The 14,128-nt window shown below is 28.1% G+C and overlaps 1 protein-coding gene and 1 long non-coding RNA gene across 6 annotated transcripts; one reads left to right on the forward strand and one right to left on the reverse strand.

The window, feature by feature from the left end:
• Window positions 1–341: 341 nt before the first annotated feature.
• LOC123259461 lies at window positions 342–1,838 on the reverse strand. The gene is made up of 2 exons (XR_006508235.1): window positions 1,711–1,838; window positions 342–1,630 (listed from the first exon to the last, which is right to left on the reverse strand). It is a non-coding gene; the product is annotated as an uncharacterized LOC123259461 (long non-coding RNA).
• Window positions 766–14,060, forward strand: LOC123259430 (ecdysone 20-monooxygenase). Of its 5 annotated transcripts, none has more exons than XM_044719962.1 (9): window positions 766–1,121; window positions 3,847–3,955; window positions 4,993–5,094; window positions 10,109–10,307; window positions 10,473–10,660; window positions 10,760–10,955; window positions 12,308–12,470; window positions 13,158–13,403; window positions 13,495–14,060. In XM_044719962.1, the coding sequence occupies exons 2-9, from the start codon at window positions 3,865–3,867 to the stop codon at window positions 13,807–13,809; spliced, it is 1,500 nt and encodes a 499-aa protein (XP_044575897.1). In that variant the 5' UTR covers window positions 766–1,121; window positions 3,847–3,864; the 3' UTR covers window positions 13,810–14,060. The 5 variants fall into 5 exon arrangements, with proteins under 5 accessions (XP_044575897.1, XP_044575895.1, XP_044575894.1 ...); XM_044719960.1 differs by lacking the exon at window positions 766–1,121 and adding an exon at window positions 1,926–2,035; XM_044719959.1 differs by lacking the exon at window positions 766–1,121 and adding an exon at window positions 2,139–2,267.
• The last annotated feature ends 68 nt before the right edge of the window (window positions 14,061–14,128 follow it).

Here is a 14,128-nt window from a genome sequence, read left to right on the forward strand (position 1 = left end):
TAAAAAAAAATTTTTAGATGTCGGCTAACTTATTTTTCATTGTTATTTGATAAAATTTAAGCTAGCCGACATTTATAATTTTTTTATTTATTAAATTAGAGCTAAAAAATATTTTTAGAAAATTGCATTTATAGATTTAAAAATTTTTTTTTCAATTTTTTTTCAATAAAAAAAAAAATTATAAAAATTTTTAAATGTCAGCTAACTTAATTTTCAATGAAAATTAATTTAGAATATATTTAATAATTTTAAAAATTATATAACAAAAAAATAATAGCAAAAAAAATTGACATGTAGAAATTTCAAAAAATAAAAAATGCAATTTTTTAAAAATAATTTTCTGGAACAATTTTTTTTGTTAAACAAAACTAAAAAATTGTTAAGTAACTGCTAACTTAATGTCATAATTTTCATCAGTAGCAGTTTCCTTGCAATTAAAGTATGTTATCTATAATTCTTAAACAACAAAATTATCCATTACAATTGCTGTCTCAGATCTCGACTCATTTCTAAATAATACCTATTGTATTATATTCTTCTCGGTGGTACTCACGCCAAAGAACCACAACCAACCGATTACACCAAACTTTAGCTTGATTTTACTCTGTTCTTTCCTACAACAACAACAACAACAACAATAACAACAACAATAACAGCAATAAAAACAACAAGTTTAGCTGACTGTTGTCATACCTCGCTCGGTCCGTAAACAAAAGGAACAAAGCCAAATGAAGCAAAAGCGAATGGAACAGTTTGTCCCAGGCTGTCGGTGTGTCGGTGTACTATACGGTGGTTAATTTTCGCTACCAGGCTGCGAAAATAAACAAAGCAAGCTTGAAAAAGGAAAAAGGGTGGGAAAATAAACTATAAAAACAACAAACAGAAAAGTGCTCGGTAAAAAACAAACCGTGATAGCGTCATATACATGAGACACGAAGAGTCTTGTAATGTGCCCGACGATAACGACACACGTGCGTAAAATGCATGCGTGACTAAAAGGAGGAGGGAAGTACCACCAGAGACAAAGTAGAGACGAGTCACTCTTAAAGAGGAGGAGATGAGACCAAGCACAACAAAAGGAAGCAAAGAAGAGTAGAAAAAGAGAGCCTGTTGAGTTAAGTGTGAGTACCAGCCGCAAGAATAAGAATAAGAGTAAGAGGAGGACACACCGAGAAGAAGAAGGAGGAGGAGGAGGAGGAGGAGGAGGAGTAAGAAGAAAGAAGATAAAAAAATGAGGGATTCCGTTCTCTTCCGCGCCTTCCTTCTTGCTTCTTCTTCTTCTTCATCATCTTCCTCTTCTGCATCTTCTTCTTCTTCTTCTTCTTCTTCTTCTTCTTCCCCTTTGCTCGTAACAGCAACGGGTCCTTACTTTATCTTTCGCCTCCTGTCTCCTGTCCCCCCGACAGAGTCCTCGTCCTCCCCACACGTTTGTCCACGGTCGCGTATCTCCCTCCTATCCCAATCCCCTTCGTAGCTTTAGTTAGCTTCTTCCTCCCCTATCTTTTCAAAAATATAACGTGTCCTGATACTTTTTAGGATCAGTACGATCGCAGACGCTTGGGGAGGCGGTAATCCCGCTTCACCCCCGTGCCTGACTAATACCACTTTCCTCCTCAATTTTTAACACCACCTACAATTATTTTTTTTTTTTTTATCACTACAAATAAAATTATTATTATTATTATTATTATTATTATTATCAATAGTTACTATTTATAACCTGTTGTACTGTTATTAATAGTTTCCCTTTCTTGCGGTCTCCAATAAATAATACTCCGATTGTCACCCAATTCCACAGTTTTTCTTACGACTCAATCAAGTTAAGTTACGTACATGTGTGCTCAGTGAAGCTATATATTTATTCCACCAGTCTTTCTTCACTCATTTATTCTTCTTAGCTAGTGAAGTTTAATTCGCTTAAACTATTAAATATTACAAACAATTAGTCAATATTTAAATTAAAATATTTATTTATAATAAATAAATATTTGTTCGCTGACCGATATCCTATCTGGACTGCGCTTGACCTTCTAAAGTGAGTACTAGAGCAATTGTCATAATTGTAATTTGAGTTTCCGGCCTGACCCACGGGCAAAGATGTTGCGATAATCAGTATCTCGAGCGTGATCACAATCGTCCAGACCCACGCTGTCTCGGACTCGACTCTCGGACACTCGCTTAGTCTGTCAGTAACGCCCGTACGGTCATTACTGATGTTTACTACTAATTACATCAATTACTTTCGACATTTATTGCTATTACAACCAGTAAGCTTCTTAATTTACATTATCTATTAATTATTTATTCATTTTTTTTACCACTAATTATTATTATTGTTTGTTTTTTTTATTCAATAATTCAATAATTAATTATCAGTGATAATGTGAATTAATAAACAAAATTTGCATTTTAAAATTCGAGGTCGCTTTATTTCGGAAATGCGATCAATTTTTTAAAACAAATAAATAACTTTGTAATTATTTAATTAGTGACGAGATACTCGGTACATTGTTTATTTATTTATTTAATTCTCCGGCTCATTAATTAGTGCCTGTGTTTTAATTAACATGTGTATGGATTGTCTATGGGCAATAAAATAGTTCTAAAATGAGTATTTAGAAATTATGATTATCGGTCATTCACCATTAACGCAATTACCCTCATTTGATAACCCATATAATGTATTCTATTGTAAATTATTAAATATATCAAGTTAACAGTGTGCTTTTTATATATTATATATATTTCCATTTATATATTACTGTTAATGAATATTTAGTTCGGATGACAATGAAATTTTGCAACATTTATACGCATACATTAACCCCGACTTAATAACTTTCGCAATACAAATAAAACACAACGTGCGTTATCTATGATAATTTTTTTTTCTTATATTATATATAAATATTATTGGAAAAAAAAAAAAAAAAAATTGATAATCGTATGTTGCGTGATCTAATTTTACAATAACTTACTCACTTCTAATCATATTCATTAATCATATTTCACGCATGAGGATTGTATATTAAGTAGTATAATATTGCGATAATTGAAATAGCAAACTGATAATTTTTTGACACTTTTTTTTTGATAAATTATTCTATAAATTAAAAAAAAATATTTAATCTTAGAAATTTAATTATTCTGGATTAAAATAATAAAAATGACACTCATACTAATAGAATATAATTGTTAAAATAAATATAATTTAAAACTGTCATAATATATAATTGTTTAGTTTTTTTCCGACATAAATTAATTAAAAAATTGTACATCTGTTGCTCTAATTATAATACTGAAAATAGCAGACATCTGGCAATTTTCTGTTTAAAAAAAAATTAAGTATCACAAAAAGGATTATGTAAAAAAATTATTAAAATATAAATAATAAATTATTTTTTATAAAAAAAAAATTTATTCTATAATTATCTATCATTTAATTTGTTTAATGAAAGTAAACAAGTTGAATATCTTGTTTCTGTATCGCAAGATACCGCTCAGATCTATATAAATATAAAATATTAATTCGCGTTGAATATTTATATTTATAATAGTATCTCTCGAACGGAAAGCGATCAAAATGATTAGAGCAATTCTAAGTTAAACCGAGCAATTGAAGCCGCAGGAAGTCAATAAATAAACAAAAGATAAATTGTTTAAGGCCGACAGTAATCAGTACTTTACTACTGCGGAAATAATCAAACTTATCGGTCAATTATAATTGTATGGATCTTTGTCTTTGCTGAGATTAAATTAACCGCTGACTAATATTACATTAATAGATTTTTTTTTATTTTTTTACCTTGATTATTTTTTACTAGAAATATTATTTTTATGTTGCAGTAAATCATTGCAGACATCATGATGGCATTACTTGAAATAATCACCGGGGTCCTATTGGCGATTTGGGCCTACGCGACAAGCTACCGGCCCCATTGGCTTTTTTCTAAAGGTAAAAAACACAATTAGACTATTTTTAAAAATAATTGATATAAAAAATCAATTAGTATTGTAATCATTTTATTTTTTTACGAATCATGATACGTAATTAAATAATTAAAAATAGAATTTAACTTGTTAGATAATTTTTTAAAAATTATTTATTGATTAAAAAATAATTTTTTATTGTTAAAGCTATAAATTATTTCAATTAATATTGAAAAATTGATTCTTTTAATTACCGACAGTAATTTTTTATTACTCTGGTTGTTAAATCATTTTTAATGACTAAAAATAATTTTTTTTACTGATATTTATTGGATAAAAAAAATTTTTAAAGTAAATTTTTAAAAATAATTTTCTTTATTGATTTTTATTGGATGAAAAAATTTTATAAGATTTTTTAAAATTCTTTTTAAATAATTGATTATTTTATCTTTTCGTTTGAAGATAAAATAAAAAAGAAAAAAATATAGATCTATAAATTATTATCTTAGATTTGAAATGAAATTAAAAATTGATATTTTTTCCTGAGATAATCATTATTATTATTGTTATTATTATTAATTTATTATTTTATGTTATAATATATTATAAAGTTAACGAAAGTATAACTATTTTTAATTTAGTGATAATAAGACACTATCGATAAAAAAAGGTAAAAATAAATAAAAAAATGAGAATGAGAATATCAAAGTCCACATTGGAGAAAACTGGTTTAGCAATAGAAAGAGAGAATGGAGAGTATCAGCAGCATATATGTATACTAAATAAGCATAGACGATAAATGAGATTGATGATAATGAGCGAATCTGACCGACGCGATAATCATTATATCAGAAATTATTAGCTGATGAAGCCAGTTTTATAAACATATAACGGTAACCACGTCGTCGGGTTTCAAACGTCAGCTGAATTTAAATGTAATCTAAAATCGTCACCGATTGTAATAACAAAAATAATAATAATAAGAATGATTAAATTTTTCGTAGCTATTAAAGTATTCAGTAGCGAAAACTGAGCTTATCACTAAACTGGATTTTATTTCAGAAAAGATTCCCGGACCCGTGCCGATACCAGTTCTCGGGACCAGGTGGATCTTTTCGTGGTTCGGACGCTACGAAATGGATAAAATTCACGATGCATACAAAGGTATGTTTTATTTTTAAATAAAATTTATTCACTTAAAATTATAAATTGCATATCAAAGAAATTTATATCACCACGTGTATAATAAAACTTAAAATTTTTAAGTCAGCTCGGCTGCTCAATTTTAAAACACAGTAACTGCAAAATTTTTATACCTTTTAGTAGATTTCATAGAAATTTAACTATTGCATTGGTCTTCATGATGGAACTTTTGAAAAATTTTACAACACTGATGAAAAAATTAACTTGAATCAAGAGCCAAAATCATTTTGAAGAAAATGAAAAAGAAAATGAAATAAATTCTTGAGACAAGAAAAATTTACTCAAATTAAGAGTGATTTTTTGACTCAAGAAACTCATTTTCTTCAAAATGGTATTCTTGGTTCAAGATTTTGGCTCTTGAGTCAAGTTAAATTTTTTATCAGTGTATATTTCAACTCAGCTCGTCAAGCGGATTCAGAAAATGTATATAGTTCAAAAGTTTATATATACTAAAAATCAAACGCGCATTGCGCGCTTCTGTCAAAATGTTTATTATCGACAATTTAATTAATTAATATTTTTACAAATTTTACTCCTTAATATTTAACCGTTGCCATAGTAACCGTTGCTATGGTAACCGTTGCCAAAGTGGTCACCATAGCAACGAAAAGCGGCAAAAATGAAAATGTCACATCAAATTTTTAATAAAAGATATTTATATATTTATGGGATATAACGTCACTTGTCAGGACGATAGTGTCTACAATTAGCAACGGATCTCCACCAAACTTAACATACTTATTGTAGAGATAAATATCGAAGTCAAGTTCGAAGATGAGCTTAATCGATCAAATAATTTAGAAATTCAAGGATTTCAAAATTTTTTTAATTTTAAAAAATCATATTTCTTCACTTTCACTTTCTTAGTCAAATAACTTTTGAATGGGATAATTTATTGAATCTCTGTAAATTGCATCTGAAAGCTCTTTAAATAAGCTTCAATTTGAGTACCATATCATATGTGTAGTCTCAAAATTAGGTCCTATTCTGCTATGCCAATTATGAAATTTTCTATTGCACTGGTTTTTTATTTTTTTTTTTTTATACAATCCTCTAGTAGTTTTTTTTTTTATTCATTATGAAATCTACTGGTCTTTTGGATTTATTTTTAGTATTGCTGCATTCCTTATAACTTTTAGACCTTAATTTCAAGTATTTTTTCTTAAAAATATTTATTTTCTATTCACAAATCAAATTTTTTATTAATTTGGCGCGCAAACTTTTTTTTTTAATAAGAAAAATTTTTAAAAATCTTAAAATTGTCAGTTACTGTGTTTTAAAATGAGGCAGCCGAGCTGTTTATATTTCACAGTTAAAAAAAAAAAAATTATCAATTGTAAAAATATTATTGAGTTGACTATTTGATTGTTTCTTCCCAATAAAAAAGAGAAGAAAATAAAAATGATAATAATAGCAAATGATAGTACGTCTGGTACTTTCACTGTAACAATAACTTAATGTCAACAATCATTTAATTATTTGAACTATAAATCATGATTATGAAATCAGTTGTAGTATAATTAAATAAGAATTAATTTCCGGAACACTCTCAATAGTCCCAGTTACTGACCCTCGTAATATTATATTTGAATTATTCTTATTACGTCCAATCATTTTAAACCTTGATATAAATTATTCATGCTTCAATACTCAACACTCATTTAAATTGACATTGAAATTTTTTTTTGCATTAGATGCAGTTTTTTTATTATTTCATAATATTAACATATTTTTAAACTGGATAAAAAAATTACCGGGTCACAGTTCAATTCTTGTTGTCCGGGGATTAGTAATTTTATCGATAATTGTTTATACTTAGTGATGCTAATTTTTGAGAAAAAACTCTTTAATTCATTTCTTTAAATATTAAGTTACATAAAATAATTAATTTTAAATATTTTATCATCGGTTTTTTTCATTAATAAAATCCGCCGAAAAATTTATCTTATCAATGTCTCAATTAGGCGAGAAATTTTTTTTTTTATTATCAATTTAATCCAAAAAAAAAAAATTAATATAAAAAGAATCTTACGTCTTGATGATTTGTCATCATCAATGAAGAAATATTTCTAAAAAAAAATTTTTCTCAAGTGTAAAACCCAATTAATCTGATTAGATTAGTAATAAATGAGGAAGTTAATAATTATAAAAATAAAAAGGCCGAAATGAAAGTAGATTTCACAATGAATAGAAAAAAAAAACTACTAGAATTGTATACAAAAAAAAAATTCATTGAGAACAAAGATAAAAATATAAATAGATTTTTATCAGATATATTGGACAAATTGATCGAAAAAATGACTGCAAAAGTAAAATTTCATTGAAAGCCTATAGACGAATAGATTATTTTAAGTTTAGGAGAATAAAATGGCATAAAAATTGAAGCTCGTTTAATGTTCTTTAAAATGCAATTTACAAAAATTCGATAAGTTATTTCATTCGAAAGTTATGCGCGAAAGAATCTACCAAAATATGAATTTTTACAAGGAAAAAAGTAAACTAATTCCGGTTAATTTTTATAGTTTCAAACAGTACAGTGGACATCTGGGTGGCAAAAATATAAATATTACAGAACTTAATAAAGAAAGTGTAAAAGCTACAATTTATAATTTAATATCGAAAATAAGTGATTAGTAGCTGTCACTATAGTAAATAACGACTCTGCCATCTTAAAAAATTACAGTTTTAAACAGTAAAAATTGCTGTTTCAATATATAGTCCATTCTATGAGGAGAAGGGGAACTCAGATGAGGAGAAGGGGGTCTCAATGTAGGAGAATTTAACATTTGAAACAGTAAATTTCAGAAAATTTTCATTTTATTTATAACGTATTCTACGAAAGTTGGTTGATTAAAATATAAGTTTTTTGTTTTTTAATCATCCTCAGAGGTAGTCACATAAATCGATATATGTGCCATTCGCCAGTAGTTTTTATAGGCTACATGATAAATTTCAATTTTTTAATAATTTATTAAACGATAACCCTACGCCAGATTTATTCCAAAAAATCAATTTAGACGTATAATATAGCAATTTACAACATATCAAAAAATTAGCTTCCGATCTTCAAAAGTGCATTAGTGTCCGTACAACCTTAAAATATATATTTTACCAGTCCAAGCAAGTCAATATTTATAGTTTGATTTTTAGCGTTGCGTTTAAAATTTACCATTTTACTTTGTAAATATTGACGTTGCTTGTATTGGAAATTTAGTAACTGTATTATTATTGTTTAGTAATATTAATATTACTGTTTGAAATAGTATTTTCTTCCATATAAATAATAAATTGTAGCATTTAAATAATAAACATTACAAAATGATTATTAAAATCACGATTTTACTGTTTGAAATGGTAATTTTTTTCAGTTGATCATTACTTATTATAAATTGACTATTATTTATTACAGTTTACATTTTTCCGTGTATGATTTTGAAAATTTTGGAACCCTATAATTTCTGAACTACTTGACCGATTAAGCTTATCTTTGAACTTGGCCTTGGTATTCGTCTAAGATTATAAATACATACATATATGAACTTTTGAATTCATGATATTTTCTTAACCAGCTTGAGGAACTGAGTCAGAAAATAGCAAAATTTTTCAAAAGTTGCGTCATGAGAACAAATCGGCTGCCCAATTTCAAAACACAGTAACTAACATTTAAAAATTTTTAAAAATTTTTCTTATTAAAAAAAAAGTTTGCCTGCCAAATTGATGAAAAATTTGATTTATGAATAGAAAATACTTGAATCTAAATATTTTTAAGAAAAAATACTTGAAATTAAGGTTCAAAAGTTATAAAAAATGCAGCAAGAAAAAAGAAAACTCGAAAAATTACAATATATAATGTAACGTGGCGCTCCGTGATGAAAACTGGAAAAATTACAGTTTCAGATTGTAATTATTACAGATTTTATAAGAATTACATTGTAAAATGTAATATTTACATTGAAAGCTCTGAAAATTAAAATTCAAAGTTTGAATTTAAAAAAATTTTATTTCGAACTGTAATTTTTCTAATTTTGAATACGACGGGACAATTATTACTGTTTATAATGTAATTTTTCGAGTTTTCTTTTTTCCGTGTACTGTGTGTTAAAATTGGGCAGCCGAAATGCAATAGTTAGATTTCTATTAAATCTACACGGAAAAAAGTAAACTGTAATAAATAATAGTCGATTTATAATAAGTAATGATCAACTGCTAAAAATTACCATTTCAAACAGTAAAATCGTGATTTTACTATTCACTTTATAATATTTACAATTTAAACGTTACAATTTACTCTTTACATGGTAGAAAATACTATTTCAAACAGTAATATTCGCTATGTAAATGTCTAAAATGTTAAAGTATAATAATTAAGAATTCAGACTTTGATATTTATCATTTCGTGCCTAAAAAATGATCTTATGATATGTAAAAAGTATAAAATAAAGTTAGTAAATTTCTAATATGAGCAACGTCAATATTTACAAAGTAAAATGGTAAATTTTAAACGCAACGCTAAAAATAAAACTGTAATTATTGACTTGTTTGGACTGGTAAAATGTATAATTTAAAAGTATAATTTTTACTGTTTCAAATGTTAAATTCTCCCAGAGTGAGACCCCCTTCTCTTTCATCTAAGTTCCCCTTCTCCTCATAATATGGACTATATATTGAAATGGCAATTTTTACTGTTTGAAACTGTAATTTTTTAAGATGAAAAAATCATTATTTATTATAGTGACAGCTACTAATCACTTATTTTGGATATTAAATTATAAATTGTGGCTTTTATACTTTCTACATTAAGTTCTGTAATATTTATATTTTTGCCACCTCGATGTCCGGTTTACTGTTTGAAACTATAAAAATTAACCGGAATTCGAGTGAATATTACAGTTTACTTTTTTCCGTGTACTAAAAATAAAAAACTTAGTACTTGACTGATGGATCAACTGGTGACTAATCCCTGATTTAAGAGCAGACATGAATCAAAGGTACGGTCCGCTGTGCAAGGAGGAAGCGCTGTGGAACCATCCAGTTATATCAGTATTTTCACGGCATGACATTGAGCTGGTGATACGCCGGGGCTGCAGGTACCCGATGCGCCCACCTCAGGAGGTCATATCATCTTACAGACGATCTCGTCAAGATCGTTACACCAATCTTGGCCTTGTCAACGAGTAAGTCACGTTTATTACGTCCTTTATTCTTCCTCTGACAAACAACCAACTAACCAACCTACCATCCAACAAACAACCTGCAATAAAAAACACAATATACAAGTGAAGGTAATTTAAGGGATAATAATACCACTTTAATGCCGAACCAATTTTTTATAATTCCAGGCAGGGGGAAACATGGCACAAATTGCGAGAAGCTCTTACGCCAGAGCTCATGGGAGCCAGCACAGTCCTCGGATTTTTCCCCGCCCTCAATCAAGTATCTGACGAACTGATTGATCTCATAAATTATCACAGGACCGGAGACACTGTCCACTCTTTCGAAGACATCGCATACAAAGTTGGTCTTGAGAGTAAGTATCTTTTTTTTAATCAAATAAATTAAATGTATAATAATAGATTTTTAGTTGAGAAGTTAAGAGCCCAGGTATTAAAGCAAAAGTTTGTTTCAGCTACGTGTACGTTAATTCTCGGAAGACATTTGGGATTTTTAACGCCCAATTCGAGTTGTCTTACTGCGAGGTTGGCCAGAGCCGTGAGAATACATTTTACTGCTTCTCGCGATGCATTTTACGGATTACCGCTTTGGAAAATATTACCCACAAAGGCTTACAAACAATTGATCGAGAGTGAGGATGAAATTTACAGGTAAGTTCTCGAAGAATTTTATTTTTTATTTATACTTACTTGTTTATTTATTATTTACTAGCAACCTTGCAGTCACTATGTGACTGCAGTGTAATTGTGAACTATAAATAAATAAAATTTTGATTTATTAAATAATGACTTTTGTTAAATTGCACTGTACTTTCTTAATTATTGAAGTTTTTAAAAATATAAGCTCATCTCGGTGTTACACTCATCAAGAGCTTTCATTTAAGTACCCACATGCATTTTTATATATTTTTCATATATACATATATATAATATATATATAAATATATGAAAAATTGATGTGGGTACTCAAATGAAAGGTCTTGATCAGTGTAACATCAGGATGAGCTTATATCTTTAAAAATGTCAATAGTTCACAAGATACAAGATCATTTCTTAATTATGTAAAATTGCACTGTATTTTTTTAACTATTGATATTTTCAAAGATATAAGCTCATCCCGATGTTACACTCATCAAGAGCTATCATTTGAGTACCCACATGCATTTTTATATATTTTTCATATATACATATATATATATATATATATATATATATATATATATATATATATATATATATATATATATATATATAATATATATAAATATATGAAAAATTGATGTGGGTACTCAAATGAAAGGTCTTGATAAGTGTAACATCAGGATGAGCTTATATCTTTAAAAATGTCGATAATTCACGAGATACAAGATAATTTCTTAATTATGTTAAATTGCACTGTATTTTTTTAACTATTGATATTTTCAAAGATATAAGCTCATCCCGATGTTATACTCACCAAGAGCTTTCATTTGAGTACCCACATGCATTTTTATATATTTTTCATATATATATATATATAAATATATGAAATATATGAAAAATTGATGTGGGTACTCAAATGAAAGGTCTTGATAAGTGTATCATCGGGATGAGCTTATATCTTCAAAAATGTCAATAGATCACGAGATACAAGGTCGTTCTTAATTATGTTAAATTGCACTGTACTTTCTTAACTATTGATATTTTCAAAGATATAAGCTCATGCCGATGTTACACTCATCAAGAGCGTTCATTTGAGTACTCACATACATTTTTATATATTTTTTATATATACATATATATATAATATATATAAATATATACAAATTTATGAAATATTGATGTGGGTACTCAAATGAAAGGTCTTGATGAGTGTAATATCGGGGTGAGCTTATATCTTTAAAAATGTCAATAGTTTACAAGACACGAGGTCATTTCTAATTTATGCATCTAGAAATAGATTATTATTTAAGACTTGCATTTCATGGTAAATTGGATGTTATTTTGAGGAATTTTTGTTTCAGCATTATTTCCGAGCTGCTGGACACAACAATAAGAGAACAGAATGAAAACGCGCATGATGAACCGGTGGAGGCTGTTTTTCAGTCCATTTTGAGGGAGAAAAATCTTAATATCAAGGACAAGAGAGCTGCTATTGTCGATTTTATAGCTGCTGGAATACACACGGTATTTATTTTCAATAAATACAGTTTAACTTCACAATTTTTTCACTTAATTATGATTCTTTTTGTTTTTTAATGACACTGAAGTTATAAAAATTAATTTACCAGATATTTGATAATTTTAAGAATTTTTTTTTGACAAATAAGTTGGCAAAAAAAATTGATAAGTAGAAATTTTAAAAATTAAAAAATTGAATTTTTTTCAATAATTTTTGGGAAGAAATTTGTTTGTTGAAATACATTTTTTAAATGGTCAAATAACTACTGTATAACTTTAATGTCATACTAAAGTTAGCAGATATTTGTCAATTTTTTATGATACTGTAATAGAGAGACATCTGATACTTTTTATAAAATTCTAAACACCTACATTATAGCAATAAAATTTATTTAAAAAATTCCATCTTTATAAGCCCAAAAAAAATTTGTTTTTATTTTTCTTTTAATAAAAAAAATTATAAAAATTTTTAGATGTCCGCCAATTTAATTTTTATTTTTCAATTCATAATTTTTTTAATCATACTAAAGTTAGCAGATCTGCCAATTTATAGAATTTCTTTAAATAAAAAAATTATTATTGAAGTTAAAAAAAAAAAAAAAAAACTTTATAATATAATAATAATAATAATAAAAAAAGATTATTTATTGTAAATAAAAGTGAAAGATTACAAACAATGAAATTGAATTGCAGCTAGGTAACACCCTGGTATTTATCTTCCATTTAATTGGAAGCAACTCGGCGGTCCAGAAAGAGCTTTACGAAGAAGTTATAAACCTGGCTCCAGCAGGCTGCGATATCGCGGCTGAAGATCTCAACAGCGCAAAATATTTACGCGCCTGTATCACTGAAGCGTTTCGGGTAATCCCCACGACACCTTGTATCGCAAGAATTTTAGACGAACCAATTAAGCTGTCTGGCCGCGAAGTGGAGGCGGGTGTAAGTTTCCAAGATTTAAACAAAAACTAGCATAAATTTCGGGAAAATTATAAATAGACCTGAAGTTATTTTTATTTTTTATCCGTTGCAGACTGTTGTTCTTTTGCACACGTGGATAGCAGGTTTACAGGACTGTAATTTCAAGAATGCCAAGGAATGGGTGCCCGAGAGATGGCTGAGCCCCCTCGCACCCCACAGCCCGCTTCTGGTGCAGCCTTTTGGGTTTGGACGCAGAATATGCCCCGGCAAGCGGTTCGTCGAGAAGGCGCTTCAACTAATCGTCTCTAAAGTAGTACGTCAATACGAAATAGTCGCTAAAGACGAGCTGCAATTGCAGTTTGAGTACATTCTTGCACCCAAGGGTCCCATTTCCCTCGACTTCAAAGATCGCCAAATTACACACTAATTACTAGTTATTATTATTTTAGTCACTAATTATTCTTCTTCACTTCATTCTTTATCTTCTTCTTATCTGATCTTTTCATCATTTGTATGTATATTTAAAAAAAAAATTTTTTTTCTTCTACAAGTACTTTCACAATTTCATTTAACTAACTATTTATTGTTACTCAACTCCATTTTATCGTAGTTACACTTTCATACTCGCCAATTAATCTTATTCAATCACTGCATGTATAAATATTTCATAATTTCCATTTTAGTCAATTTTTTCATTACGAAAACATTTTTTTTACTCCGTTTACTAAATTTATTCATGATAAAAA

The sequence above is a fragment of the Cotesia glomerata genome, linkage group LG2, assembly GCF_020080835.1.
Source record: "Cotesia glomerata isolate CgM1 linkage group LG2, MPM_Cglom_v2.3, whole genome shotgun sequence".
NCBI lineage: Eukaryota > Metazoa > Arthropoda > Insecta > Hymenoptera > Braconidae > Cotesia > Cotesia glomerata.

Excerpts from the sequence above, each read along its gene's own strand:
- LOC123259430 (XM_044719962.1), top strand. The coding sequence starts at position 3,865 with ATGATGGCATTACTTGAAATAATCACCGGGGTCCTATTGGCGATTTGG. Across the intron at positions 10,308-10,472 it reads AATCTTGGCCTTGTCAACGA|GCAGGGGGAAACATGGCACA; the intron begins GTAAGTCACGTT and ends TTATAATTCCAG. Across the intron at positions 10,661-10,759 it reads ATACAAAGTTGGTCTTGAGA|CTACGTGTACGTTAATTCTC; the intron begins GTAAGTATCTTT and ends AGTTTGTTTCAG.